The 25956-nt window shown below is 40.8% G+C and overlaps 3 protein-coding genes across 6 annotated transcripts in view; 2 read left to right on the forward strand and 1 right to left on the reverse strand.

Annotated features, from left to right (window-relative positions):
- Nucleotides 1-1074: 1074 nt before the first annotated feature.
- tcea1 (transcription elongation factor A (SII), 1) lies at nt 1075-9224 on the forward strand. Of its 2 annotated transcripts, none has more exons than XM_030074086.1 (10): nt 1075-1443; nt 2283-2345; nt 2428-2533; nt 2793-2895; nt 3033-3181; nt 3334-3390; nt 3664-3818; nt 4054-4200; nt 7839-7910; nt 8803-9224. In XM_030074086.1, exons 1-10 carry the CDS (start codon nt 1369-1371, stop codon nt 8809-8811), a joined length of 936 nt encoding a protein of 311 aa, XP_029929946.1. In that variant the 5' UTR covers nt 1075-1368; the 3' UTR covers nt 8812-9224. The 2 variants fall into 2 exon arrangements, with proteins under 2 accessions (XP_029929946.1, XP_029929947.1); XM_030074087.1 differs by having other exon boundaries at nt 1369-1443; nt 3036-3181.
- rgs20 (regulator of G protein signaling 20) overlaps nt 8051-25956 on the reverse strand; it is a 30186-nt gene continuing 12280 nt past the window's right edge. Inside the window, exons 2-6 of one of the 2 annotated variants that reach the window (XM_030074090.1) lie at nt 20288-20450; nt 13442-13608; nt 12967-13041; nt 12633-12867; nt 8051-12488 (exon numbers count right to left, since the gene is read on the reverse strand). In XM_030074090.1, the coding sequence (XP_029929950.1) occupies nt 12300-12488; nt 12633-12867; nt 12967-13041; nt 13442-13608; nt 20288-20407 (786 nt within the window). In that variant the 5' untranslated portion in view covers nt 20408-20450 and the 3' untranslated portion in view covers nt 8051-12299. Of the gene's footprint in view, nt 12489-12632; nt 12868-12966; nt 13042-13441; nt 13609-20287; nt 20723-25956 lie in introns of those variants that run through there. The other variant, XM_030074089.1, reaches the window with a different exon arrangement.
- atp6v1h (ATPase H+ transporting V1 subunit H) overlaps nt 22428-25956 on the forward strand; it is a 30492-nt gene continuing 26963 nt past the window's right edge. For both annotated transcript variants that reach the window (XM_030074083.1, XM_030074084.1), the window contains exons 1-4: nt 22428-22531; nt 23341-23491; nt 24431-24530; nt 25257-25346. In XM_030074083.1, the coding sequence (XP_029929943.1) occupies nt 23388-23491; nt 24431-24530; nt 25257-25346 (294 nt within the window). In that variant the 5' untranslated portion in view covers nt 22428-22531; nt 23341-23387. The remainder of the gene's footprint in view (nt 22532-23340; nt 23492-24430; nt 24531-25256; nt 25347-25956) is intronic.

Here is a 25956-nt window from a genome sequence, read left to right on the forward strand (position 1 = left end):
TGCTACAGCATTCACAAAGAAATCATATCCAAATTTAGATGCCTAACATGAAATATGTTTTTGCACAATGTGGTTTGCTTTAGATCTTTTCTATTAAAAAATGGCGGTTTATGGTAATCTAATGTAGAAGCACCTGAGTCACTTCTGTGGTTACCAGACACCGTACCAGTTACCAGCCACCCTGCCAACACATGTTCCAGATGTAACTTCTTGAAAAATGAAGATTGGCCAGCAGAGGGATTCAAGGGGAAATGTGGTCAAATTATGTGTGTAGACAATATCAGGTCGCATTATTCAAAGTGTCAGTAGAGATCGGCGTCAAACAAAAATGTTCCAGTCACTGTCAGTAGTTGTGGAGAAATTATATGAATGCTGTCACAGTATTTAATGCTTTATATCATGTCTTGTGCAGAGTTACTGTAATTTGGAGAATATTACAGCTTTTCTTGAGTAGACCAGTTAGCAACGATTACATGAAGCTACCAATCCTCCAGTCTCTGAGCATTTAAGTCACATGTTGATCTATCTGGATTAGGAAGAAGATTGTGTGACTACAATGTAAGATCACCAGTGTGGCCTGATGGCTGTCTGAACCCAGGTCGCAGGTTGCCCTTCTTTGAGCAACACAGAATCTCTTCCTTCTTTCCTTCCTCATTGTAGATCACTCTGGATAACAATCCGAGTTGTCACCAACTGTCACTGTTTTACCATGGAACTGAAGATTTCCCCAGAGAAGCCAAGGCTGGAAATTAAGTTAGAGTTAGACGATGGCCTCTTGATTGTACAAAGAAAGTGAATTTTCAGTTCCAACAAAATAACATAAGTTGTTATAACTTGCGATAGCCATTCGGAACTTCCCTACAGATGACAGATTTATGTTAAAGCACAGTTAAGGATGGCCTCCCTTTGTCATCCAATGCCCATAATAGAAATAGATGTGCTTCAAAATGTGATGTGGTTGAAAAAACACAGAGGCTTTGACGACACATGTAGGCTACGACTCTGACGCCATCTAGCGACCTTTTGCAGTATTGGCAGAATGCAGACATCGGCTTCAGATTGTAACAGTACTGATAGAGGCATAGTTGTACATAAACTAGTATAATCCCATAATTCATTTATCCTCATCGTCGACTGATCGGCAGGCCTACCCTTTGTTTCGACAGTCTCTAGCGGTACCTGTGATTGTAGCTCGATTAACTCGCCTTACAATCATCTATCAACTAGTCAGGTCTGCTACACAGCGGAGGGTCGGTGTGCGGTCCGCCAACACAGGAGCCGCTTGCACTTACATCGGTGGCGTGGTCTTTGTCGTTACATTTCCCCCTCATTTGATTACAAGTTTTACTTTCCTGCAAATCAGTCAACATGGGCAAAAAGGAAGAGGAGGAGGTGATCAGAATCGCGAAGAAAATGGATAAAATGGCGCAGAAGAAAAGCGGGGTGAGACGCCTGACATGAATGAATGCTTGCTGGCTTGCTTGTTTAGCCGTCTTGGCTGATGTTGATGTGTTAGCCGATGCTAGGCGCTAATGGGCTCATATAGTATTAGCTGCTGACCGGTCTAGCCATTTTAGACGCTAGCCATGGTAGCCACCAAATGCAGTGTGTGTCACTGCATTATAGTATTATCTCCAACCGTAAAATTGTCATCTTCAGCAGTAAGCTCCATGATGAACTCGTCGGCATAGCTACAAAGCAGCTAATAACGTTAGCTTGCAAGCCTTCTCAAGTTAACCGTTATTGTGCTGTAGTGCTCGTTAGCTTACCAGCGTTAGCCGCTCTACCTGCTTTCTCCGCGGCGCAGTAACCGGCTAAATTAGTGATATTAGCTATTTTCCCCTTGAATTAAAGTCGCGTATGAACATTTAAGTTGGTAATTCAAGCGTATGCCTTTTAGATGTGATTATTGTGTTGGAATAGTAAGTGTCTGCGTGTCTTCACAAGCTCTGAGTTAGACGCCGGCTAGCTTGGCATGAACGTAAACACAACACACAACAAAACAAACACATCACGACATGACAAGTGAGTGCTCAAACACTTCGTAGTATTTGACTATGGCCGTTTAAACCATACTTACAGGTCAGCGTTGGGAAATTAAGTCCGTTTTGCATGGAATAGTAGTCTTCGTCGGTTTCAGGCTGATAAGAAAACGAAACAGGAGCAAAGAAATTAAAAAAAAAAAAAAAAACGTGACACAGCCAAGCAGGTTGCTAGTATACCTACAGTGTGAGATGGGTTGATAACTTGTGCCACTGGCCCTGCCTCCCTCTGCCCTGCAGTCTGGAGCTTTGGACTTGCTGAAGGAGCTGCGCAGTGTCCCCATGACTCTGGAATTACTTCAGGTATCTGTTCCCACTTCTTCAGTTTTCCTCTCATCTCCACTGCCTTGACACGCAGAGGCACTGACCCCGAGTCTCTCCACAGTCCACCAGAATTGGGATGTCCGTCAATGCCATCCGCAAGCAGAGTACGGATGAGGAGGTGACATCCCTAGCTAAATCGTTGATCAAATCGTGGAAGAAGCTGTTGGGTAATGTATTATTTTGGAAGTCTTCCTATACTTAACAATGTGAGTTTGCCATTTTTTGTGTATAAGTTTCAATTTTCATTACATTGTGACTATGCTTGCCCTTTCCTCCATGTTAGTGTGCATCAGAACAGTGTGGTTACAGTTGATGCTCAAAGCTGAATGCACATTATGCAAAATATCTCATCTAGGCAAGCATTTGGCTGCGGTGAACTGCCTAGACATAACTGAGGTGTCCTGTGATTTTTCAATTGGACTATAGATGAGCCTGGAGGTGGAGAAAAACATTCAGAGGAGAAGAGGAAAGAGCAAACCACACCTGTTGTTTCTCCGTCACAGGGAAGCCCAGAGGCAAAAGAAGAAAGGTAACAGTGCAACATCATCCTTTTAGCATTACTGATCACCATTGCTGTTTGAGTGTGTAAATGGAATGGAATCAGTTTCCAGTATTGTTAATGTTGGTGTGCTCCAGCAGCTGAACAAATGTCCTTGTTGCTCCCAGCAGTTCCAGCAGTAACTCCAGCAGCAAGAGTGAGCCTGCTGATGTCGCACCCAACACACTCATCTCCACTTTTCCTCGTGCTCCCACCACCTCTGATTCTGTCAGAATCAAGTGCAGAGAGATGTTGGCTAGTGCGCTGCAAACTGGGGGTAATCCTATTAATATAATATGGACAACAGGCTCTCATGAGAGGTTATCTGTTTGGATGTATGGTTGTTTACCATAGACTTCAGTTTCTGTTTGTTCTTTCTTTCTTCTCTCTTTCTTTATTTATTTTGTCCCCTCTCTTCTTTTATTACAGATGACTATATTGCTATTGGTGCTGAGTGCGATGAACTTGGAGCACAGATTGAGGAATATATCTTTTTCAGTGAATGTCATATGACTGTGGTATTTAAACATTAATTGGAATTGTATTTTTTTTGTGCTGGATTAGTCGCTCTGGAAATTTACATAGTTGTTACCATATATTTCAAACCAACCATATTTATTTTAAAGATGGTTTTCATATTGCTGTGTCCTTCAGATGCAGTATATTGAGTATAGCTCTTTGAATATTTTTTTTTTCCTTTTTTTTTTATGAGGTTCACATTTTCGGTTGCTGCAGATGAGTTCCTTAACATGTTAGCACGCATCTTCCAAGAGTTTAAGAACACAGACATGAAATACAAGAACCGTGTGCGGAGCCGGATCTCCAACCTGAAAGATGTAAAGAACCCCAACCTGAGGAGGACTGTGCTGTGTGGCAGTGTGTCCCCAGAGCGCATGGCCAAGATGACCGCAGAGGTGTGCTGGCTGTTTATGGCTTCAACATAAATCTCCTCCACCAGCTTACAAAAAAAGGAAGAGCCTCAGTTGTATTGATATATCTTCCCCATCTTGGACTGTTGAAGTAGTGCATTTTTCTAATGTTTGTTTTGGCTCAATTCTAATTTGATTTACTGGATAAAAAGGTGATTGGTAAGAAATGGTTTGTTTACAAGCACACTGGCTCACTGCTGGCATCCTTCTGTACCTGTAGGAAATGGCCAGTGATGAGCTGAAGGAGATTAGAAAGAATTTGACCAAAGAGGCTGTCAGGGACCACCAGATGGCCACCACTGGAGGCACTCAGACTGATCTGTTCACCTGTGGCAAGTGCAAGAAGAAGAAGTGCACCTACACACAGGTACTGTACTTTGTGCTGCATTTAAATTGCGGCTTTAGAAAAAGTCCTTCTGGTTAAAATGTATATATATGTATGTATATATGTATATATGTATATATGTATATATATATATATATATATATATATATATATATATATATATATATGTATATATATATATATATATATATATGTATGTATGTATGTATGTGTATATATACACTACTCACAAAAAGTTAGGGATATTTGGCTTTCAGGTGAAATTTACGGAAAATGTAAAAAGTTCACGCTACAGTGATATTATATCATGAAAGTAGGGCATTTAAGTAGAAGCATGCACTGGTGATTTCCTCATCTCAAACAATTTATTGAAACAAAAGCCAACAACAGTGGTGGGTATACCACAACAAAAAATGTCAATGTCTCAATAACTTGTCATGTGCCCTTGAGCATCAATTACAGCTTGACGACGTCTCATGCTGTTCACAAGTTGACTTATTGTCTGCTGAGGCATGGCATCCCACTCTTCTTGAAGGGTGGCCCTCAGGACATTGAGGTTCTGGGGTACAGAGCTCCGAGCCTCTACACGGCGACTCAGCTGATCCCATAGGTTTTCTATGGGATTCAGGTCTGGAGAAAGTGCAGGCCACTCCATCTGAGGTAACCCAGTCTCCAGCAACCGTTCCCTAATGATACAACCTCGATGAGCTGGAGCATTGTCGTCCATGAAGATGAAATTAGGCCTGTGTTGTTCATGCAGGGGCACAATGACTGGATTAATGATGTTATTCAGGTAGTATGGGCTTGTCACTGTACCATTCACAAAGTGTAGGGCAGTCCTGTACTGACTAGACACAACTGCCCACACAGTAACACCACCAACACCACCAAAGGCTCGTCTGGTGACAACAGTGGCTGATCCATAGCGCTCTCCTTGATGTCTCCAACATCGTTGGCGGCCATCATTTCTGCTCAACATGAATTGACTTTCATCAGAGAACAGCACTGAGGCCCACTGGTCCCTCGTCCAGCGTAAATGCTCCCTGGCCCATGCAAGACGATGACACCTGTGCCTGGTGGTGTGGTCAGGTACCCTTGCAGGTCGTCTAGCACTCAGACCATGCTGATGTAAACGGTTTCGAATGGTCTGACGTGACACTTGGGTGCCTCTCACCTCCCTTAAATGTGCCTGGAGTTGAATGGCATTCATCATCCGGTTCCGCAGGGCAGTGTTCACAATGAAGCGGTCATCAGTGTGGGATGTGGCCAAAGGACGTCCACTTCTATGCCTTTCTGTGACTCTTCCAGTCTCTCTGTATCTCTGTTGCAACCTGCTGATGACACTCTGTGACACTCTAAGCTCAGTGGCCACTTCCATCTGAGAACATCCTGTTTGAAGCCTCGCAATGGCGAGGTGCTGCTGATCAATTGTTAGGTGTCGTCTTGGTCTCATGATGTCAAAATGTGAACAGCATAATGAGGAGGACTGTTTAAATACCAATTCTAATAGAACCATTAAATTTATTGGTCGATTCATGGATCAAACACCTGTTGTGAATTTTGCCGTTAAGCTCCTTGTTAGAGAACAGCAACTTGTGCAAAAAGTACTGAAACATTGAACAGTTGGACATGTGCATTCAAAAGTTTACAGAAGGTCACATTAAGTTCACCTGTAAAAGTTATAATGCATTTTAGGTTCATCCTGAAATTTCACCCGAAAGCCGAATATCCCTAACTTTTTGTGAGTAGTGTATATATGTGTGTGTGTGTGTGTGTGTGTGTGTGTGTGTGTGTGTGTGTGTGTGTGTGTGTGTGTGTGTGTGTGTGTGTGTGTGTGTGTGTGTGTATACATATTGGATATTGGTTGGAATAACAGAGACTATATTTTATTTTGTATTGATTGACTCACGGATGAAGTCTGTGCTTAAATCACAGGCTAGCTGTTCAGCTGCAAGTAGAGTTCTCATATTCTGCCCGAACCCCCCCAAAAAAAATCCCCCACAGAACCCGAAGCCCGACCCGACCCGCCCAATTCACGTAAATTTTAGGCCCGACCCGACCCGAAAATGTCGGGTCGGGTCAGGTCGGGTCGGGCCTAAAATTTACGTGAATTGGGCGGGTCGGGTTGGGCTTCGGGTTCTGTGGGGGATTTTTTTTTTTTTTTCTTAAATAAAAAAATAGAATTATGTGTTCTGTTATTGATTATGACGTTTCATTTTTATGTGACTGGTGGAGAGAGTGAGAGACTGGATTGGATTTGGAGGCTAAACTTGACAGTGACAGACAACCAGCTGTGCGTGCGCAGCGCAAACAAGTGAGAGAGAGTTGCAGCAGTATCCCGCTGTGCTGGCAGACTCGGCAGCAGGGACGGTTTCTGCTAAGGGCAGTGCAACTGCCCAGGGCGCAATGTACTTGGGGGCGCACGGGAAAAAAAATAAAATCTTCAGTTTTCTAGACTACCGTATTGACCCGCACATGCCGCGGAACCATCAGTCGGCATCAGGCGGGCCGGCCGCGGCACCGTCCGATACCGCGCCCACCCGTCAGGTCTGCCGGATCTGACAGGTGAGCTGCCTGATGCTGGCCGGTACCGCGGCCGGCCCGCCTGATACCGCCTGATAGTGCCCCGGTGCCGCGGCCGACCGGCTCTGCTAAATAATGGCGAATTTGGCGATTTTTTTTTTTTTTTCGGGCTTTATCGGGCTGTCGGGCCTAAAGTTCGGCTAATTAGTCGGGTCAGGTCGGGCCTCGGGCTGGCCCAGTCATGTCCGGGTCGGGTCGGGTCTTAATTTTCAGGCCCGATGAGAACTGTAGCTGCAAGGCCCTCACCATGTTATTCCATCTGTCTATCCATGCAGGTCATGCTCCTCCTTTTAAAAAAAAAAAAACTGCGTGTTGCCAATTTTGTATACTGTCTTGTTCCACGGTTCTGAGAACCGCTGTTGAATGGCGCTGTTTGAAAAATATTTGTAGTAACTCATAGTGTGGATCTATTGTTAGCAGTCTTGAAATCCTTTTTTTCTGCATTTTCTATGGGAATCGCATCCCTGGTCAGGTAACATGCCACTGTGTCGGCTACCTCGCTTGTTTGTCCTCTCATGCAGAGTGCCTTTCTCAAATGTGTTTGTTAAAGTTGTTTGTTTTGGCTTTGTATCCTCTGGCTGTGCGGCGAGGCACTCAAATAAAATTCCTCTCCAGGTTCACTTTCTCCATGCACCTTTGTGAACTTTCTTTTTGAAGTTGTTAATAAAGTGTATCAGATGGCAATAACCATGTTTTTGCAAAATGTAAAAATAACTTTTATTTGCACTGGATCGATTTTAGAAAATCCATGCCTGTTCATATTGCTGATGTTGAATTTATTTTAGGAACAACCCCCTCCACATTATCAACAATATGTTGCCATATAAAAAGAGGGCTGGACAGAAATCCAAGGCTCTACCTACTGTTTGCTATTATTGGCTCAATGGTGTGTCTGTCAGGGAATGTACAAAACACACCAGCAAATAGTGTGATTTGAGGTTTCCTGATTCCTGATTTCTCAGCAAAGGCAGATCGTGGAGTCATTTTAATTGTTCACGCTGTAATATCATAATATGTGTTTGTTAATTTAGTATATTATTGTAATAATGGTTTTATGTACACTTGATCATTTCTAGGTTCAGACCCGCAGTGCTGATGAGCCAATGACCACATTTGTCTTCTGCAATGAATGTGGAAATAGATGGAAGGTATGTTGTTGAACACTTGACTTTTACTCACTTGTATCACTTAATCATTAAGCCACTAATTATCTTAATTACGTTAAAGCTTTCTACGGAATATGTGTGTATGTGTATGATATGCTGCATATAATTATAAAAAAAATGGATATGGTTCAAGTTAAATTTTATTTACAACTTTTAATCACTGTTACAGTGTCAAATTGCTTTACAAGCCCACAGTTTATAGAAAACAAAACAACACCCCCTGACCTGAACCCTCAAAGTGGGCAAGAAAAAAAGCTCCAGTGGTCAAAATGGGGGGAAAAGCAACAGTTTCTGTGTGGAGGAGGAACCACAAACACAAATACAGGGAAGCTCCTTTCAGGCTGGCCAGGAGTACAGTGGGTGCCAAATGTAAGATAGTTAAACAAAATGAATAAATCAAATAAAAAAAGATCAGAATAAGGATGACTATTACAAAATACAGTAATAAATACATGTATCAAATCACAGTCACTGTTACAGGTACCAAAGTGTGTGGTTAGCTGACAGTCAAATAGATTGGCACTTGTTAAAATACATTTTGTAACATATACTATAACTTAAAAAGTGTTACTACTTGACTGTTTACAAACAGTCCCAAATATAATGAAGTATGACAGCCTCAGATGCATTTAAAACACTTTTGCAGGCATAATGTTGCCGCTTTTCATTTGTTCAGTCAGCCAAATTAAAAGTGAAGGCAGCACAAAAGTAATTGGCGAGTGCCATGCTGCTAATACAGATTGGGACTTTGATGATTGTGCAATGATCATGTCATTGTTGATCATTCTTTAAGGGCGCTCGGTCATGAATGTTCATAGTTAATATCCCAGTATCTTGGTGTTAATATTTTTCGTTTTTTTCATTTCCCTGACAGTTCTGCTGAATATTCAGCGCTACCCTTGGCATTCAGAGAAGTAGCAAAATTCCCGGACCAGGCTTGTGTCTATCTGCAACAGATTGGAAGTTTGTATTCTGTGGTACCTGGTGCACAAATTGCCATATAAAGACACCACCTCTGTTATTTGAATACCATGTTCATAGGTTCAACTCGCTGTCAGACGCCCTGTTACCCAATCTTTTAAATCTTGTTTTTAGCTATTTCTCACTGTCCGATATATGCGATCAATCTTGTCTCACTGTTTCTTTTACCAACATTTTTTATATGTAGTTTTAACACTTTTGACAAGGTATGACCTACAAGCTACCTAAACTTGTTTTGCTTTCCCCTCACACCATTGTTTTATTTAATTTCCCAATAAAGTGTAATCCATTTGATTAAAAAATTGTTTTACATTAGTCATCTGTTATGCCGTGTCTTCACTTTTTCTCAGTTGTGGTCCTTACAGGATCACAAAGGACAAAGATTTTGTGTGAGAGTGTTTTGGGGGTACACGTTTGTTACTGATGGACTATCCATGTCATGAATGTGGATGAATATGCCCCCATATTAATCTGTCTAGTGATCGGATCATTTAATTGGCTAAACCACAGACGACACAATCATTCCTCTATCTTTGTTTATGTGTTTGTTTGTTGTTGTTGTTGTTGTTTTAACATATATATTTTTTTAATTACCAAGTGCAGCCACTCAGTGTTGATGGGCTGCTGTTGTGCCTTGTCTGTACCGGAGCAGAGCAATGTGGATATAATCAAATATAAAAACATCTATGACCAAAATCTCAATATCAATATTCTGACGATTTTGTAGGAAAAAGATATTTGTACATGAGGTTTTTGGTTAACAATCGTGTGGATATGGTGATGTTCAGAAAATTGTGTCACTTTACTGTAATATATCCTGTTCTTTACTAAAACCAGGTAATGATAACTCCTGTGCTATATCTCAGTGTTACCATAACCAAAATCCCAATCAGTATCTAGTCTCGCATCACGACACATGGCCCAGCCCAAACACACACAAACCTAAGCCAAAGCAGTCACAACATGGATAAGTTTCTTGTCTTGTGCTATTGGAGAGCCTTTAACAAATCAGGCAAGGACAAAAGATGAACAGAAAGTACACTGGTTCCAAAATACAGTCATCACCTGCTTATTGATTATTTAATTGCACCTCCCTCATTTCCTCTGGACTGTCAGTGTTCATGAGCCCAACTTTTTAAGGATTTTTTGTTATGTGGCCACATTGGTTTATGGTTATCTATCTGATTTACTAAAAATATATCTATTCAACTGATGACTGAAAGTCATACAAGGTTGTTAAAAGATTCATTTTCCTGGTATATTGTGCTACAAAAAATTGCTTTTGTGGGAAAACCATTCCAGAGTTGGTAAAATTATTGTGCTTTATTTTATCTTAAAGAATCAAAATGCCCACAAGTCATTATTTTCTTGGAGAGTAACAGAAAAAAACTAAATATATTGTAAACATTCACATTATTTGTTTTTAAAAATGTATTCTTCAGTAAACTTAGCGCAAAATAACACATTTCATATAGTAAACAGAAGAAGAAACAACATTTATAGGCAGTATCACTCCAAACCATTGGCTTAGATTGTGTTTGAGGTTGATCTACGTGGTGTATCCATCAGCTCAAATTGCACATAAGTTTAAGTTAACTCTAAGACAAGTAGAAGTGCCACCGTGAAGCACACAGGTTGGCAGACAGAAATTCAGATCAACCAGTCTTACCCATCGCCCTTTGTTGTCCTCAACAAAGGCATGTGTTGCCATTAGTCTCCACCATAGTGTTTGGTAGCACTACCAAAATGGACTGATGTAGTCATGACTTAGGAATCAAGACAAAACACATGCGGTAATTTGGCCAATGAGAGGGACAATTTCCAGTAACTGACTTAAGGGGTGCTCCAGTAGCCACCCATATGGCAAGAGTTTGAAAACAACTGTTGCCCATGAGAAAGATGTCACAAAACTGAATGTCAAGGCACTTCCCCATGTGAGGATCTTGTCTTTGAGTGACATGTTAGAGAGGCAACAAAGTAATTCAACTAAAACTAGTAGAATACACAAAAGTATTAAACACTTGGCAACTCCAATTTTAGTAAGTTTTGATAAACGTATGAACACAGTTTACATGGTAGCTTTGGTGTCACTGCTAAGCTGGCCTGACCCCAGTGTTGGTTTCAGCTGTCAGGCAGTTTGATAAAATAACACACAGGCTTTTAAAACGACGATTTTTGAGTCACAAAATTTCTCACTGTGACAATGGCCTCTTTCCACAAATAACAGAGCATAAGCAACCTTAGCCCTGTTAACATGCCAAAGGACTCCACTTGATGTCAAAAAGTGACTTACGTCTTATTGTGTGTCATTCTCACTAAGTTCTGCTGTTTTTTAATGACAGTGCATGACTTCATAGTATAGTTTACTCCACTATAATACTTAAACATACTTTGTACTTGCTGGTATTTCTGTATTGGCAATAGATAATAAATAAATAAATAAAAAAACATTTAATAAATAGAAATACTTAATTTCTTCTGTCAATCTGTGGTAAAATAACATTGACTGTTTCAATATTGTGAAACCTATGAGGCATTCACTGAGTAACAACTGAATAGTAATCAACCTCGTCTCAAACAGGCAAAGTCAAACAATTCTGTGGTTAAGATTGAGTAAAGAAAGTTAATATACCCTTCCATCATTGATTTGAGTTTCTTAGGGAAACAAATTGCACACCGTGACAAGAGCTACTATCACTTTCTGTTACTTCACCAATAACCACGTTTACTTTGAATCACTCACAATATCTACATGAACTGGAGTTGCCAAGTCACTGTTACAGTTACCAAAGTGTGAGGTTAGCTGACCAAAAAAAAAAACAAAACAAAAAAAAAAAAAACAGGGTGAAACCAAGGTAAATCATACAGTACCCCACAAAGCTGCCTGCAAGTAGAGCTAACATGTAGCCTTTGACTTGAGCTTTGATTTTCATACGCAGTAAATAGAACCAGGCATTTCCACATAAAATACCCACAATTCCCTTTATACTATTTACAAACTCATAAATATATAGTCTACAGTAGGAATCATTTTCTCCCCCAAACAACCATACAAAAAACAACAGGCCATAAAAAAACTTTGAACACAAATAAAATAGATTATTTCTATCCAAAAAAACAACAGAAAAAATGTATTTGTATTCCTTTGGAGTGTTTTGCTATGTTGATCTGTAGCAGTACTTGTGATGTCAAGCCCTCGGGAGATTTTGAGACCTGAGTGTCTTCGGTCAGGTGCAAATCACAATAGCGCTGAAATCCCTGGGAGGGGCCAGGCCCGAGGCCCGGTTCATGTAATCCTACACTGAATATACAAAGAAAATAAAAAAAGGGGTGGGTTTGGGGGCGGGAGGGGGGTGAAGCAGGGTTAAAAGATCACAGGTCATCACCATCCTAAGATTCAGCGGACTGCTCTGACAGAGTGTTTAGCAGGTTTTTGTAGGCTGGGGAGTTCATGTAGCGGGGATACGAGTCTCTTTGCATTAGTGTGTAGATCTGCAGCTGAGCATCGTCAAACGTGTGGGAGGTGGGCTCCAGCATGTTCCTGTTGATCACCTCACGGACACGGGAGTCTAGGCTAACCTGGGTGTCAAGGAAAAGGAAAATTAGACAACACAGCGTCTGAGCCCCTTCCTAGCAAGTAATTATCAAACTATGTCTTGATCACATTGATCACATTAGTCAAGATTTACTTTTAGAAGAACATGGAGTCAAGAGCTTTCAGACCTCTTTAGGCGAGAGAATAGAGATGTAGTCCTCGTAGATGACCCGAGCCTTCTCTTCGATCACACTCTTATTGGTCTCTTTGCTGAGCTCCTCACAGGCGAGCCAGAAGAGCATGTTCTCCTCACTGAATTCAGTACGAAGGAACTGTCGGAAAGAGGTCCTCCCCGTTGGGCAACACATCAGCTTGTCAAATGACTGCCCCCATGAGCGCACCTCCTCCAGTGTGGGTGCAGGACTGCGGAGAGCATGGACAATTCAGGTGTCAGAGATTTCAACATTTATATTTTGCTTTTGCAAGTACATATGCCGTTTTTGTGCAGTGAATGCAACTGACCTGTCTTCACACTCTGTGGTCCCTTCCTTGACATCATAAGATGCCTTTCGGTTCCTCTCATCCCTGTCTTCATTCCTAATGGTAAGAATGGCACGTAAATACAATGTACGACCTCGTCTTTGGACTTGACGACCATGACTGTGAAGGTATACATTTCATAACCATCATTTCAATCAGTTTTACTCAGTGTCTTGATCTGATGTGGGACATGATATCCACCTACGAGACTTGACTTTTCCAAATCATTGATATCACACATACAAAAAGAGTTACTTATTTTTGACCTCCTCCACATGATGCAAGGTTATACATGATGCTGACAAAATTCCCACAGATCAGAGGTAATATTAGAGGAAGCTACAACACTAGCTTGAGCTTGCTGAGATAGCTCAGACTGCGTGTGCTGTCCTATGTGCAGCAATGTCAGCCATGCTGAGCACAGTGAGTGAGTTGGGGGTAGGAGGGAAAGACCTACCAGGAACAGCTACAGCAGCAACACCAGCAGAAGCAACATGCATTTGAGGCCCGTGGGTTGGCCTGGCCCAGCTGGCCCTGCTGGGCCGGTGCAGTGCCCCCCGCTGCCGACTCCTGCTGCACCGACATCTGCCTCTTGCGCATCTCCATCCGCTCTGATCCCATGGGCTGAGGACAGAGGAGAAGAAAATACAACCATTCAGTCTCAGGAACAGTATTTAAGTGAACTTAGCTATACTACCCTGTTCAGGTTTTGTCTTAGCAGCATACCTGTGGAAAAGGAAATCTGTTGGCCAGTGATGTACTTGTTGGTGACAAATTGTCAGTGTAAGAAGGATAGTAAAGAACATGACACTGAGTAAAGGTGATGGTCACTGTTGCATGCTGATGGACATCCATTTTTTTTTACCAGCGTGTAGACAAGGCATTACAGTAAATATTGTGGTCAAATTTGCCCCTTTCTGTCTATGTATTATATTGACACAAAGTAAAGTCTTGCTGATGCTCTCTGGCCAGAGCATGTGCCTGCATGCCCTGAGGTCATATTGTAATGGCATGCTGTTTGGTCTGTCAGTGGTAAGTGTGAAGGAATAATTTGCTAGCAATGATTTTATTTTGTATATACTGCTGTTAAGTATGTGGGCATCAAGCACAAATCTGGTTCTCATCCAAAAAGAATGATTGTATATTCCACTATCGAGTCTCCTTATGACTTACAAGTGAAAAAAAAAACAAACAAAAAAAAAAAAAAAAACATGAATGATACACTTCAAATGGTGCTTCAAAACCCAAACTCTGATCCCAATATATCAAATGTGCATATGCCTTTATGATAGATACAAACATGAGTATAATGTGTAAAAGGATGCACTGTTTTAATGGCCTCAAGTGGATATGCATTAAATTTATTGTACTTGCAAATAATGTAATTATCTTTTATCATTTGTCAGCTTGCCAAGTGTTAAATTGCCATGCACCTTAGGCAACAGTTCATGTTCAGAGGAAATAATTATATTATAACTGTGACTATGCGTATAACATACTGGCCATATTCAACAGAATCCCTTCAAGGTTTATGGGCCTATACAGGAAAGCTTTGCTCACAGAATGACCTCTTGTCTGATTTTAATAAATGTGTCATCACCAGGTCAGCCATTGGCAAATCCTATCAAATCAATTATGTAACAAAGCTGTCGCTTCCAACCCACGGCATCATTAGGCTACTACCTGACACAACGAACGAGGCTTTAAAAATGTCAGGAGATTTGGTACATGGGAGGGGGACCTGAAGGCGCAGCTTGCAAATCTATAACCGCAGCATCGCTCTATCACAGCCTCTCAGTGAATACAATACCATTTGTCCGTTTCTAAAATGGATCCGTATGCGGTTTCAGAGAGATTCAGAGGTGACTTGAGCTGCAGATTTTATGTGTCTCACCAAATGGCATATTTTACGCGTTATGTGTCGGGTACTTCAAAGCTGACACAATTGCATTACGCTATGGCTTGACTCAACAGCTATAGACGATGAAATGGGGGTGGGGGTGGTGGTATCCATTCAAAGGATAAAACATGAGAACACGAAAATCAGAATCAGTAATCTCATTCAATGCCGGAGTCAAATAATTGTTGATGACACTGGGGCCGAGGTGTTCCTCTGTAATTTAACAGCAGAGACCCTTGCATTAGCAACTCGCATCACATCAATGGAAAGTGCCACCATGAAGAACCATAGAGCTTCATCACCCTGGACAACCACCGAAAAGACACAGCCTAGATCTGTTAAAAGCCCACTGTACAGCAAGACAGTGCCATGCCATTTAAAACGCCAGGAAATGCTCTCACACGCTCCGCTCACCAACTGTCCGTGCAAGGATACATCAGTTGTCCACCAAATACTTACAATTTCACCATGTATGCCCAGAGAGAAGAGGTAATTCTTTGCCTTGGTTACATCCGTTGGCACATAAGGCTTTTTTTCCGACCGGCTGCTTCATGTCAGTACGCATGCGTCTCCTCTCCAAGTAGTAGTAACCCAGTGAGAGCGTAAACCTCCTATACATTATGTCACAGATTTGTTGTGCAGCTCGCCCTGTTACTCAGTTTTTATGTTATTGACCCCACAGAGATGAAATACTAATAATCAAGCAAGGCTAAGGCATGGCGTTATGATACTCAGTTAATGAAATAAAACAGAGAGAAGCCAAAAGTGCCAAAAAGTAACATATCCGGCTGAATAAAACGAGAAACTTCACTTGAGCTTTGTTTACATGAATGCTACTATAGGAAAAGCTCAGCCTTTTTGAAAGACTATCCAAATATTTAACAAAGGATGACATATGCACAACAACAACAAAAAATCCCACGCATCTGTTGTCTGATGCTAAAATATGAAGTCGCTGTCTGTGGTGCTGAAAAGACCAGATGACACAGCGCAGAGGTTCCCTAATTACATTTGCGGCAGGATAGTATCAGTTTGGTATCCAGTGTTGGCGTAGTTTACACTGGCATTTGTTCAAGGTATAAAGGGATTTCACTTTCCTCACTGCTCAGTCCCTAAACGTAATACAGTTACAGTGTCATTACCGCTCCACTGCGTTTTAGTTTGTTTTCTGGTTACAGCTTGTGGAGCTCTGTCACAGATGCGCTGTTTGTAATCTATAGGCCCACTATTTGCAGGCAATGTTTGTGTAGTCTAAGACAATACTGCCATCTGAAGGTAGCTGGAACTACAGCACTGAGACATACAGTACATGATAGTAAAGAGAAAATAAGTGGCTGTTACTAACTGATGTGAATTTGAATGTATTTGTATGAGATCTGATCATAAATATCTCAAAATGTTTCTCCATGCTTTGATGAAACCAGGGATTATTGTAACATACAGACGCACTGGCTACTTTAACTACAGAACAACATTAGGAATGGGGAGGAATTGTTTACAAAAAATGTAACATAATCACTACCATACTGAATACTTTGCCTCAAGGAGCACAGCATGTCGCGCTCTGTATGAACACCAGATGGCAGTCTGCACTCAGTAACTGCTTTATCTGCAAAAGTATTAAACACAGGAAAATGATTCTTATCTAATTTAATCTATAGCAACACATTCCATATGCTCTTGCCTGTTTGGGTTTTGTTGTCAGTCACGATGATCTTTAATGCATGAAATACATTACATTTACTCTCTAATAAATGCAACAGGGTATGAAGATCTATGATACAAGACACAGTGCAAAACTGAACTCAGTGATGCCCACTTAACTTTGTATTACATGATACTGGCTGGGCATAAATTATGATGCAAGATAGACGATACCAACCCTGATCTATTATGGATTTGTCAAGAAAGAAAAGTGCAGTCAATACATTTCCCTCCTGCTCAGGTTAAGTCATTTCTGAGTGAGTGCTGTGGTTAACTGGGGCATGCCCTGAGCATCCGCTCACTTAATTGCCCCTAGAGACAAGAGCATGTGACTTTCTCCATATCACTTCATTTAACACCTTCCCCTGTGTTCAAGTTATGCAACATAGCCCCACAAATAGCCATGTCAGACTGATGTACACACTCTGGCAAAAATGATGCATTGCACTGAGGTGATCTAATGAATATATAGACTTTTCCCCCTGAAAGCAGTCTGCAAAGTGGATTGGTCAGAAAACAAGGTCACATGCAACAGTAGGATGATGAAGATGGTTGACAGGACTGACGAAAGTCTTTACAAAGTTTTATATGAGATCAAAATGATTCACGTAGTGTCTGGCATTGAAGGAGATGGAGACTGAATTTCACCATACAGTCAGAGATACTGAAGGGAGAGAGAAGCTACCATTGTAAACCGTTAACAAATGGTGTATGTCATCTGTGGGTATTATAAAGTGATCTGATCGCAGTCTAGCCAGGTTGTCCAGCGAAGGCAACAAAGCTGGTGACACAGTCTGGTAATTACCTTCTTAATAACTATTAGTATTATGTTTTTCTTCTCTGTCTCACAATATTATTCCTCTGTTGAGTTTTTCTCCATGTGCATCACTAGAGGTACATTGATCAAGGTCCTTCTCCTTGAAAATTGCAATCTCAAGTTTGTGCAGTCCATTCTTCTCCATTCATTCAGCTCTCCTTTCAGACTGTTTATCAAAATCACTATTTGTTAAGAGCAATTAAGATTCTGTGTGGCCAACTTAGAAATATGAAAACCTTTCGAGGGAAATCTTTGTTACCTCTAATTAAAAATGATAACCTGCCTTGATTCCATCTAACTGCTAGTTCTTGTCCTATCTCAAGTTAGTCAAATGAGATTTTATGGCCAAGGAGGTCAGGTCATTAGGCAAACCATCATATGCCAAGCACCCAGTATTACAAACAGAAATGTGGAACTCTACTCATACTAAGAGGTGAGGTAAATTGCACATCAGGAATCTTGAGAATAAATCAATCAGTTGTGACCAGGCAATCAATCACTGATGAGTAAGGGCAAGATAAGTTTCTCTGCATCAGCTGCTCTGTCTCTAACCAACCAGGGAAAGCGTTTAATCATTGTCAGTTTGACTGACTTGGCAGACCTGGAGGTACAAATACATTTATCATGCATCAAAGTACACTATTTTGAAGGACAAGGGTTGAATATAAAAAGGAACTTAAGGAAAATGCCTCTTCTGTAATGTAAAAGTTGAAAATTTTACAGAAGCTACATCTCCTGTGATCTTGAAATCTAGATCCAAACTGGCCACTTAGACAGTCCGACATTATGAATTTCCAACTATTTTTTTTAATAATTGCTATTATTATGTAGAACTAGTTAATTTCATAAAGCTTTTTTCCCAATTCATGATATTCATGATATTCACACAAATGACTAACTGTGTAATAACTAGGCTACAATGAAGCAATGGAATAATTAATGGCCATTATCTCTTGCCAAACTGGCCATAATTCCTTGTCATAAACCATTATAAAGAAGAAGTTTGAGGAAAGACAAATACGTAAAAGTTTAAAAAATGTTAAAAGATCGTGGGCAATTGTGTGCTCAAAAACCTGTGAACATGTAGCTCTGGTTCCAGAAGAACAAATTACATTGAAAGTCAAATCGCTAGTGGGTATATGAAGTGAGACTGATGCAAGTGGACAGGACTGGATACATTACATCCTCTAATGCAAAACTGGTGTGAATGACTGTTGATATGAGATATGGCATACAATTCAGGGCTTTATTGCAACATACATAACACACCTGCATATGCATTGTTTTCTCTGATTTATTGTAATTTAATAAGACCTGCATCTTGTGAAATAGTCCTTGACACTTCTTATATTTTATTCTTTTTTATTCTTTTTTGATAAATGTGGTGTTCAGGATTCCTATGCTGCATGGAGAAGTATGAAAAAGTATAGAATATGCTTTGATTGTTTCCAGGGCTGGATAAGGATGGAAAAAGAGGAGAAGGTATGGAAAAGTATTTGCATTTCCAGAGTATTGATTGTATAAACAATTTTCTAAAAGGCATTTTTCTAAAAAGTGTAACTCATAAATTGCATGGATGCATGTAAAGTACAGTGGGCTAACTGGTGGATGTCTGTGTCACTTTCAAACTGCAAACAAAGGCTAAAACATCTGTGTTAAACATTACCACACAGCTCTTGATCTTTGATAACCTTAAATAATTAACATTCCCTGAACCTCAGAGTTTCTTTAGCGGAAGTTATTGAAAGATGTAGTCTCATGTTTATCTCCCTAAAATATGTGTTTTCTCTAAAACAAAAACAAATCCCAAAAAGACTGATGAGTCACTGTCTTTCATCCAGTTTGCACAGTTGCCTTGCACATAGGAATACTTTGACTGTAATTGTGTTGTCATCACAGGAATGAGATGAACTGGAATTGAACTGGCTGCATTTCTATATTTCAATATTCATTTTGTTAAACACTGTATATGATAATGACCTGAGCCTCCCACTCAGTACTGGAAGCAGCACCTGTGTCCTTATGCTTCTCTAGGGAGCTCCTAATTACAGTCCCTTGACCTGTGAATAGTAACCTAGCTCTCCTTACTACAAAAAGCCAATGTAAATCTTAATTTATCCATTTACCAGGAATTAATCTTGTGCTGAAGTCGCTTTCTCAGAAACAAAACTATTTTTGTTTTTCAGTGCATTCATAACAGCCTAATTAATTATTTGTATTGGAATTGTGAATTGGCTGGCATTAATTTTTCTCTTTTTTGTGATTTTCTAATTTGCTAAACATGTCCACAACTTTGTTCAGATTTGTTGTGACTTTATATCACGCTATTTCTAGGCACAACCTCCCCGTCAACTCTTTTTAATCTTCTTAAGCCGTGTACAGACAGGAAGTACTTCCCTAAATAGAGGTCTTGCTGCTCAGGAAGCAAAAATGGCCACGGGCACTTACAGACACGACTAATAACAATAGACAGAATGGTGAAGGATGTCACATGTACATGACTACTAATGATCAACGGGCATCATTTGAGAGATGTCCTAAAGGTGCACGGCTGCTCCACATCTCAGATGTTTGATCAGGCTCTTCAAATCAAATATATTGACAATAACCTTTTCAGTAACAGACGTATGTGATTAAATTATCTGTGGGTCCATTGTGTCACAAAAACACAACAACAAGTGGCAGGCACTGATTGCCCTGATTGATTTACTATCTGAAATATTTATTTTAAGTTATAGTTTTACTAAAGTCATTGGCATCCTTGCTGATAGGTTGCTTCTTGCTCCACAGAAATCAACTACATAGTAATGATTTACCTCTCAGTACAGACTCTGATAATGGGACTGATGGTGATGATTATAAACACTGTAGGATGTCACTACCTCAAAGCACACCATCTCCTGTTCCTCGCTGTCCTGGTCCTGATCATCATACGTCCCCGGAGCCGGGTATCCCCTGCCATGCCGGCAGGCTTGGGCCAGTCCCCGTATCCACTGCCACATCAAGGCCCTAGTGCGGCCGATCCCCCGCAGAGCAGACGTGGGCCTGATCTCCCACTGTCTCACCACTCTAGCACATGGCATGCTCCGACCACAGGACTCCTCGCCCTACATGAGGCCCGATGACAGGCCTCTCCGAAATCATAGGAAATCCAGACTTCTCACTCCTTCCTCTATGCCGTTTCCCTGTGCGTTCCGCGGCACATTGTACTAGAACAAAAAAAAGCATCAGTGACCCTGAGTAGCGAGGAGTGTTTACAGAGGAGAGGGCAGAAGGGGATTAGGACAATGTTCCCACTGCAATGCAATCCTGATTCCTCTGTGCTTTACTGCGTCTCACCAGCTTAGGCCAGATTAAGCCAGGAGGTCTTAGTGTCTGAGCAAGATGGACAGAGAGGAAGACTAGTGACACACAGTGTATTCATTTGTGATTGTGTTTGCTCCTTGATGAATTCCCAACAACAACTGCTCCAAGCAATGGAGTGGATTAAAACACTTGGACAAATGGACTTTGTGGAGGAAACATATGGCCACAGTTTACACACAGCACAATTAATATCATGCCACACTCTGTAGTAGATGGCAGCTGTTGTGTTGGTTTGGTTTATTCTGTTAAAGAACTTCTATTGTGCAGTACTGAGTGGTGTAAATAACAGAGGTAAACACTGATCTAAGCTCTTCACTATGTGCCAGTCCTCAACCCTCTGTCATCCTCACAAAGTTAAAGCAAGCTTCAGCTGATAAAATAGCTGATAGCAATTAATCGGCAAGAGTCTCAAGGAGCAAATTCTCATTTTCTAGCCCACCAGCTTGTGAAAATATTGAAAATATTATTGATATATAGAATTCCAAAGCATTAATCTTCGCTGCACTTCGTCACGCTCATTGATCATTCAAAACAGGACTGGTAAACTCCGAGAACTGGAGGACTGGTAAACTCTGAAATTGTCAGAATTGATTGCTAAGAGGGAAATTAAGTTTGTTTTAAAGGATCAGAGTCAGAATCAGAAATGCTTTATTGATCCCTGAGGGGAAATTGGATCAGGATCACGAAAATAGCACTATTGGTCACTGTGACTGCTCCTAAATTTTCACTGAAATCGTTTTAGAAAATTGAACTTGTTAATGCATCATTTTGTCTTTGACCTTGAATTGCATATTAACTGGATACTTTGTTCATTTGCTCGTAGCGTGTGATAGTTGTAGTTGTTTGTACTGGTTGTGTTTTCTCAATGGCTATGTTCAGACAGCCAGTAGAAAGAGTCCTTGAACAGATTTTTTTCATCAAATGTGATACAGATCTTATTTTCATGCCAGCGTGAACAGCAAAAAAAAAAAAAAAAAAAAAAAAAAAAAAAAAACACATTGACTCTGACATTTTCAATTCTGACTTGGTCCTGAAACAGACACCAATTTGATTTCTGCTGCTGTGACGGCTATGTGAACAGCCAGATCAGGATTCATGTGTTTTTGTCTCATTAAGCGCACTCACATCACCATCAGAGCATCTTTATTCATTGACTGTCAGCAGTGGCAGACAAAACAATAATGGACAGGGAGACAGGAGGTTGCAAATTTAATAGACATACAGGAAGCGGCTTCAGTCAAAGCTCTTTTTTGCCTTGTTGCCCCGAGCCCGAACAGCTGAAAGACATACAAGTCAAATACAAAGAAATATGTGAACAGTCAACAGTCTGATCTTAGAAAAAAGAAAAAGAAAGAAAGAAAATCAGAATTGGGCTACTATCAGACACTGTAAACATAACCAAGTTACCTAGTTATGATATACGATTATGCTAAAATCACGTGACAATAATTTGAATCTGAAAATCAAAACTTGCATGTTAGATTTGGTAATAAGACTTGATAATTGCAAATTATAAGCACATTTCAGAGGATATTTGGATAGATTTTCTAATCCTGCCCACCCTCTCCATTCTGGTGAACATCCAGCACACTTGTGGCAAAATGCTGAAATGATTTAGTGATCAAACCTAACCCAGTGTGACTTCCAGGCCAGCTGTGCTTATCAGGACGAGGAGCGGGGTGGCATGTGACCGGATCACATGAGAGGCTGCCGTGTTGTTGTAGTCAGTCAGCTGGCCGCACACAGACACCAAGCACCGGGTGAGTCATTCACAAATCCAGCACTTTATACGACCTTATTCATCCCCGGTAAACTAAAATGTTGCGTGTGTATTATCTGTCGAAACTGTGTTCTTTTAAATGTTACTCCTCGGGTAGTCATTGCTCACTTGTCAAGCTAACAGGAGCTATCGTGTTAGCGCAGAGCTACGGTAGCTTAGGTTAGCATCCTCCGTCTGTTTGACAGTCAACATTAGCTAGCTAGCGGTTAGCCGTTACCCACAGCGGTGGGTTAATGCGACGGTAAACGGTAATGTTATATTCTGACAGTCAACTTTCGTAATTATATAACGTATGTGTATCGCGTTAGCACAGTCGGGGTGTGCAGAGCCTCGCTGTATCGTAGCCTGTGACAGTATCGTCATGTCGTGACATTGGTTCCTTGTTAGCATGACCTGATGCTAGCGGCTTCAGCATCAGTCTGTGTGTAGTAGCTAGCTAACACCAGGATGGATCAGCAGTGGATGAATTAAAGCCGTTTAGCTGTAATTTACCTCAAATAACAATGATATGATTAACAGTTAATTATAATTACGTTTTGTAGCGTCAGAATAGACTCACATTTTTGTAATATGTGCTATGTACTGCCTGTCACTCTGTTAGCAACTTGACGGGATTATTGAACACATGAAAACACCATTAGGTAATCTTATTTTGCAAGGTAGTTTCAATATGTCATTACCAGTGATTATACACACTCTATGTTATAGTGAGCACATAAACTTAAGCCATAAGCTAACTTACAGGGCGGAGTGTGACTTGCTGGTGTTAATTCTGATGTTTCTGTCCAGGTGGTGTGTGATTTCATCAAAATATATTGTAGTTTACATATTACAAGATGGACATCCGCGGGGCTGTGGACGCTGCAGTCCCCACCAACATCATTGCTGCTAAAGCGGCTGAGGTTCGGGCCAATCAGGTCAACTGGCAGTCCTATCTCCAGTAAGCAGAAATTACTACAATCCTTCACATTACAGTGCTGGTGATATACAGAAGTTGGAATGGCTTAGAGGACTTAAGGCCTGTATGTCAAATACTTTGGATAGTGTCAATATATTACCATATGGAAATACTACTTCGTCTGTGCAGCATGTTAAACTGTTTACTGAAAGTTCATGGTATCTTCATATCAAGCTGTAAATTGGTAATAGTATAATTTGTTGCTTACAATTCCAGACAGTGTAGTGTAGTCTGCTCCAGTGAGTCAGTGTCTTGGGTGAAACTTCCTCTTTTTAACTGTATGTGTATAGTTCCCAAGCAGTTCTATTTGCTGTGATTCATGACTCATTGTCCTATTCCTGAACTGTTTTCCTCTGATGATTTAACTCTTTGTATAATCTACTTTGATATACTACATGCTTGTTGTAAATCCATAGGTATTAACGTCTTGCTGCTGTAACTCCATGGGCCGTCCACTGTGCCTTTTGCTTTGAGAGAACTTGTGGTATTTTTAGGGTGATTGCCACTAGTGCAAGCTCCCTTTGTAATTAGAAGTTAGATGCTAGGTAAAAAGCTCAGCCCAATCTTCCAGTGTCAAGATGAACCAACTCTGACTATGTAAACATTCAAAAGTTGCAAACACACTTGCACACATTGCCAAGCATGCATTTTATACATTTATTTGCGATGTTTCAGTGCTAGACCTTCATCAGAGTATTACCATGTCTTTGATATGCAATGTGCACTTTGCTCCTTTACTGAAGGCCAAACCAAAGAAACTACTGCCATTCATCAACTGACCCACTCCCTTGCTATTGGCATGTTGCAAAGTCAAAATCTTGTTTAGTGTTGTTTCTGCAAGTGGCAATACACTCTTGGTACACTTTCCATTTCTATGTGACTTTGTGTCAAATGACAACATCTTAATGAATTGTCTCTCAGGGGCCAGATGATTTCAGCAGAAGACTGTGAGTTTATCAAGAAGTTTGAAGTGGCTCACTCTGAGGACAAACAGGCCATTCTGTCCAATGAAGGCCATCAGGTATTGAGTTGTTTTTATTCATAAAACATTTTTCAGCAATGACGTTTGACCTTGAGTTTTCAGTGCCATGCCTGAGAACGTATTCTTTAGAGCAGTAGTTCTCAAGCTGGCCTTTGGCATAGAGCCCTTGAGGCTGAAAATATTATTTTTTTAACAAAAAGGTTTAATCACAAATATTAAAAACATCTTTATATATGAACTTGAGGGGGCAACTCTGTATCTTTCTATGTATGTATGTATGTATGTATCTGTCTATCTATCTAGCTATAGCTATATCTTTATATTATGCATGTATGTATATGTATGTGTGTGTGTGTACCTGGTATTGCTAATGTTGTGGGGACATAAATCTGTTTACACAGTCACGTTGTGGGGACTCGCCTCCCTTATGGGGACAAAAAGCAAGTCCCCATAAGTGAAAATCATTAATTTTAGGGTGAAGACTTGATTTAAAGCTAAGATAACTTTAGGGTTAGGTTAAGGTTAGGGTTAGGGTTAGGGTTAGGGTTAGGCAGGTAGTGGTTAGGGTTAAGGTTAGGATAAATCTCCAGGAAATGAATGTAAGTCAATGTAATGTCCCCTAAAGTGATGGAAACCAACGTGTGTGTGTGTGTGTGTGTGTGTGTGTGTGTGTGTGTGTGTGTGTGTGTGTGTGTGTGTGTGTGTATGTACTCCTCCAACTATAGATGGGTGCTGTTTCACTCAGTTTGTTTTTTCTGTGTTCAGTGTGCGAAGACCTTTCTGAATCTGATGGCTCACATCTCCAAGGAGCAAACAGTCCAGTACATCCTGACTCTGATTGATGACACTCTGCAGGTACACACACGTAGATCCACACCCCTGTCAGCTCTCTCACTATGGATTGTATAATGTCCTCATTTCAGCCAACACTGTCGACTTGATGGACATTATCCTCTGCCCAGATAGTGAACAGAGCCCTAATGTCCTCGTTCTGCCCGTTGTTCTTCATTTTTCTTTTCTCTGTTATTTTTCTGTTGCAAAAGCAAGCTGTTCTGCTAACATCTGTGCTTATTAGCTGGAGCTGTCTCCCCACTTATCACCCTTAACTCCGCCCCAGACCTCCGTTAGCCCTGTCTGGTCGACCATTAGCACCTAGAAACTGGCCCTGACAGGCCCACCACGGTGGGATCAAAGACGGAAAGTGACAGTGGAAATGCAACTGGCCTTGGCATGCATTCACATGCCAATGTTTGGCGTGACAGTGAAAAGCCAGCGATAGAGTATAACTATTATATAACTATAAAGTGGGCTATTGGTCACACACTAGCAGGGACATTAGCTAACGTATAGTCATTGGCCAGTGGCTAAGTTTTGCCCACAAGTGCTTCATCAACATCTTTTGCTATCAACTTCATTGCATAAGCTTATGTTATGCAAATGACCAGTTAATAATGAAGTGCTTTGC

The sequence above is a fragment of the Myripristis murdjan genome, chromosome 17 (genome assembly GCF_902150065.1).
Source record: "Myripristis murdjan chromosome 17, fMyrMur1.1, whole genome shotgun sequence".
Classification (NCBI taxonomy): Eukaryota; Metazoa; Chordata; class Actinopteri; order Holocentriformes; family Holocentridae; genus Myripristis; species Myripristis murdjan.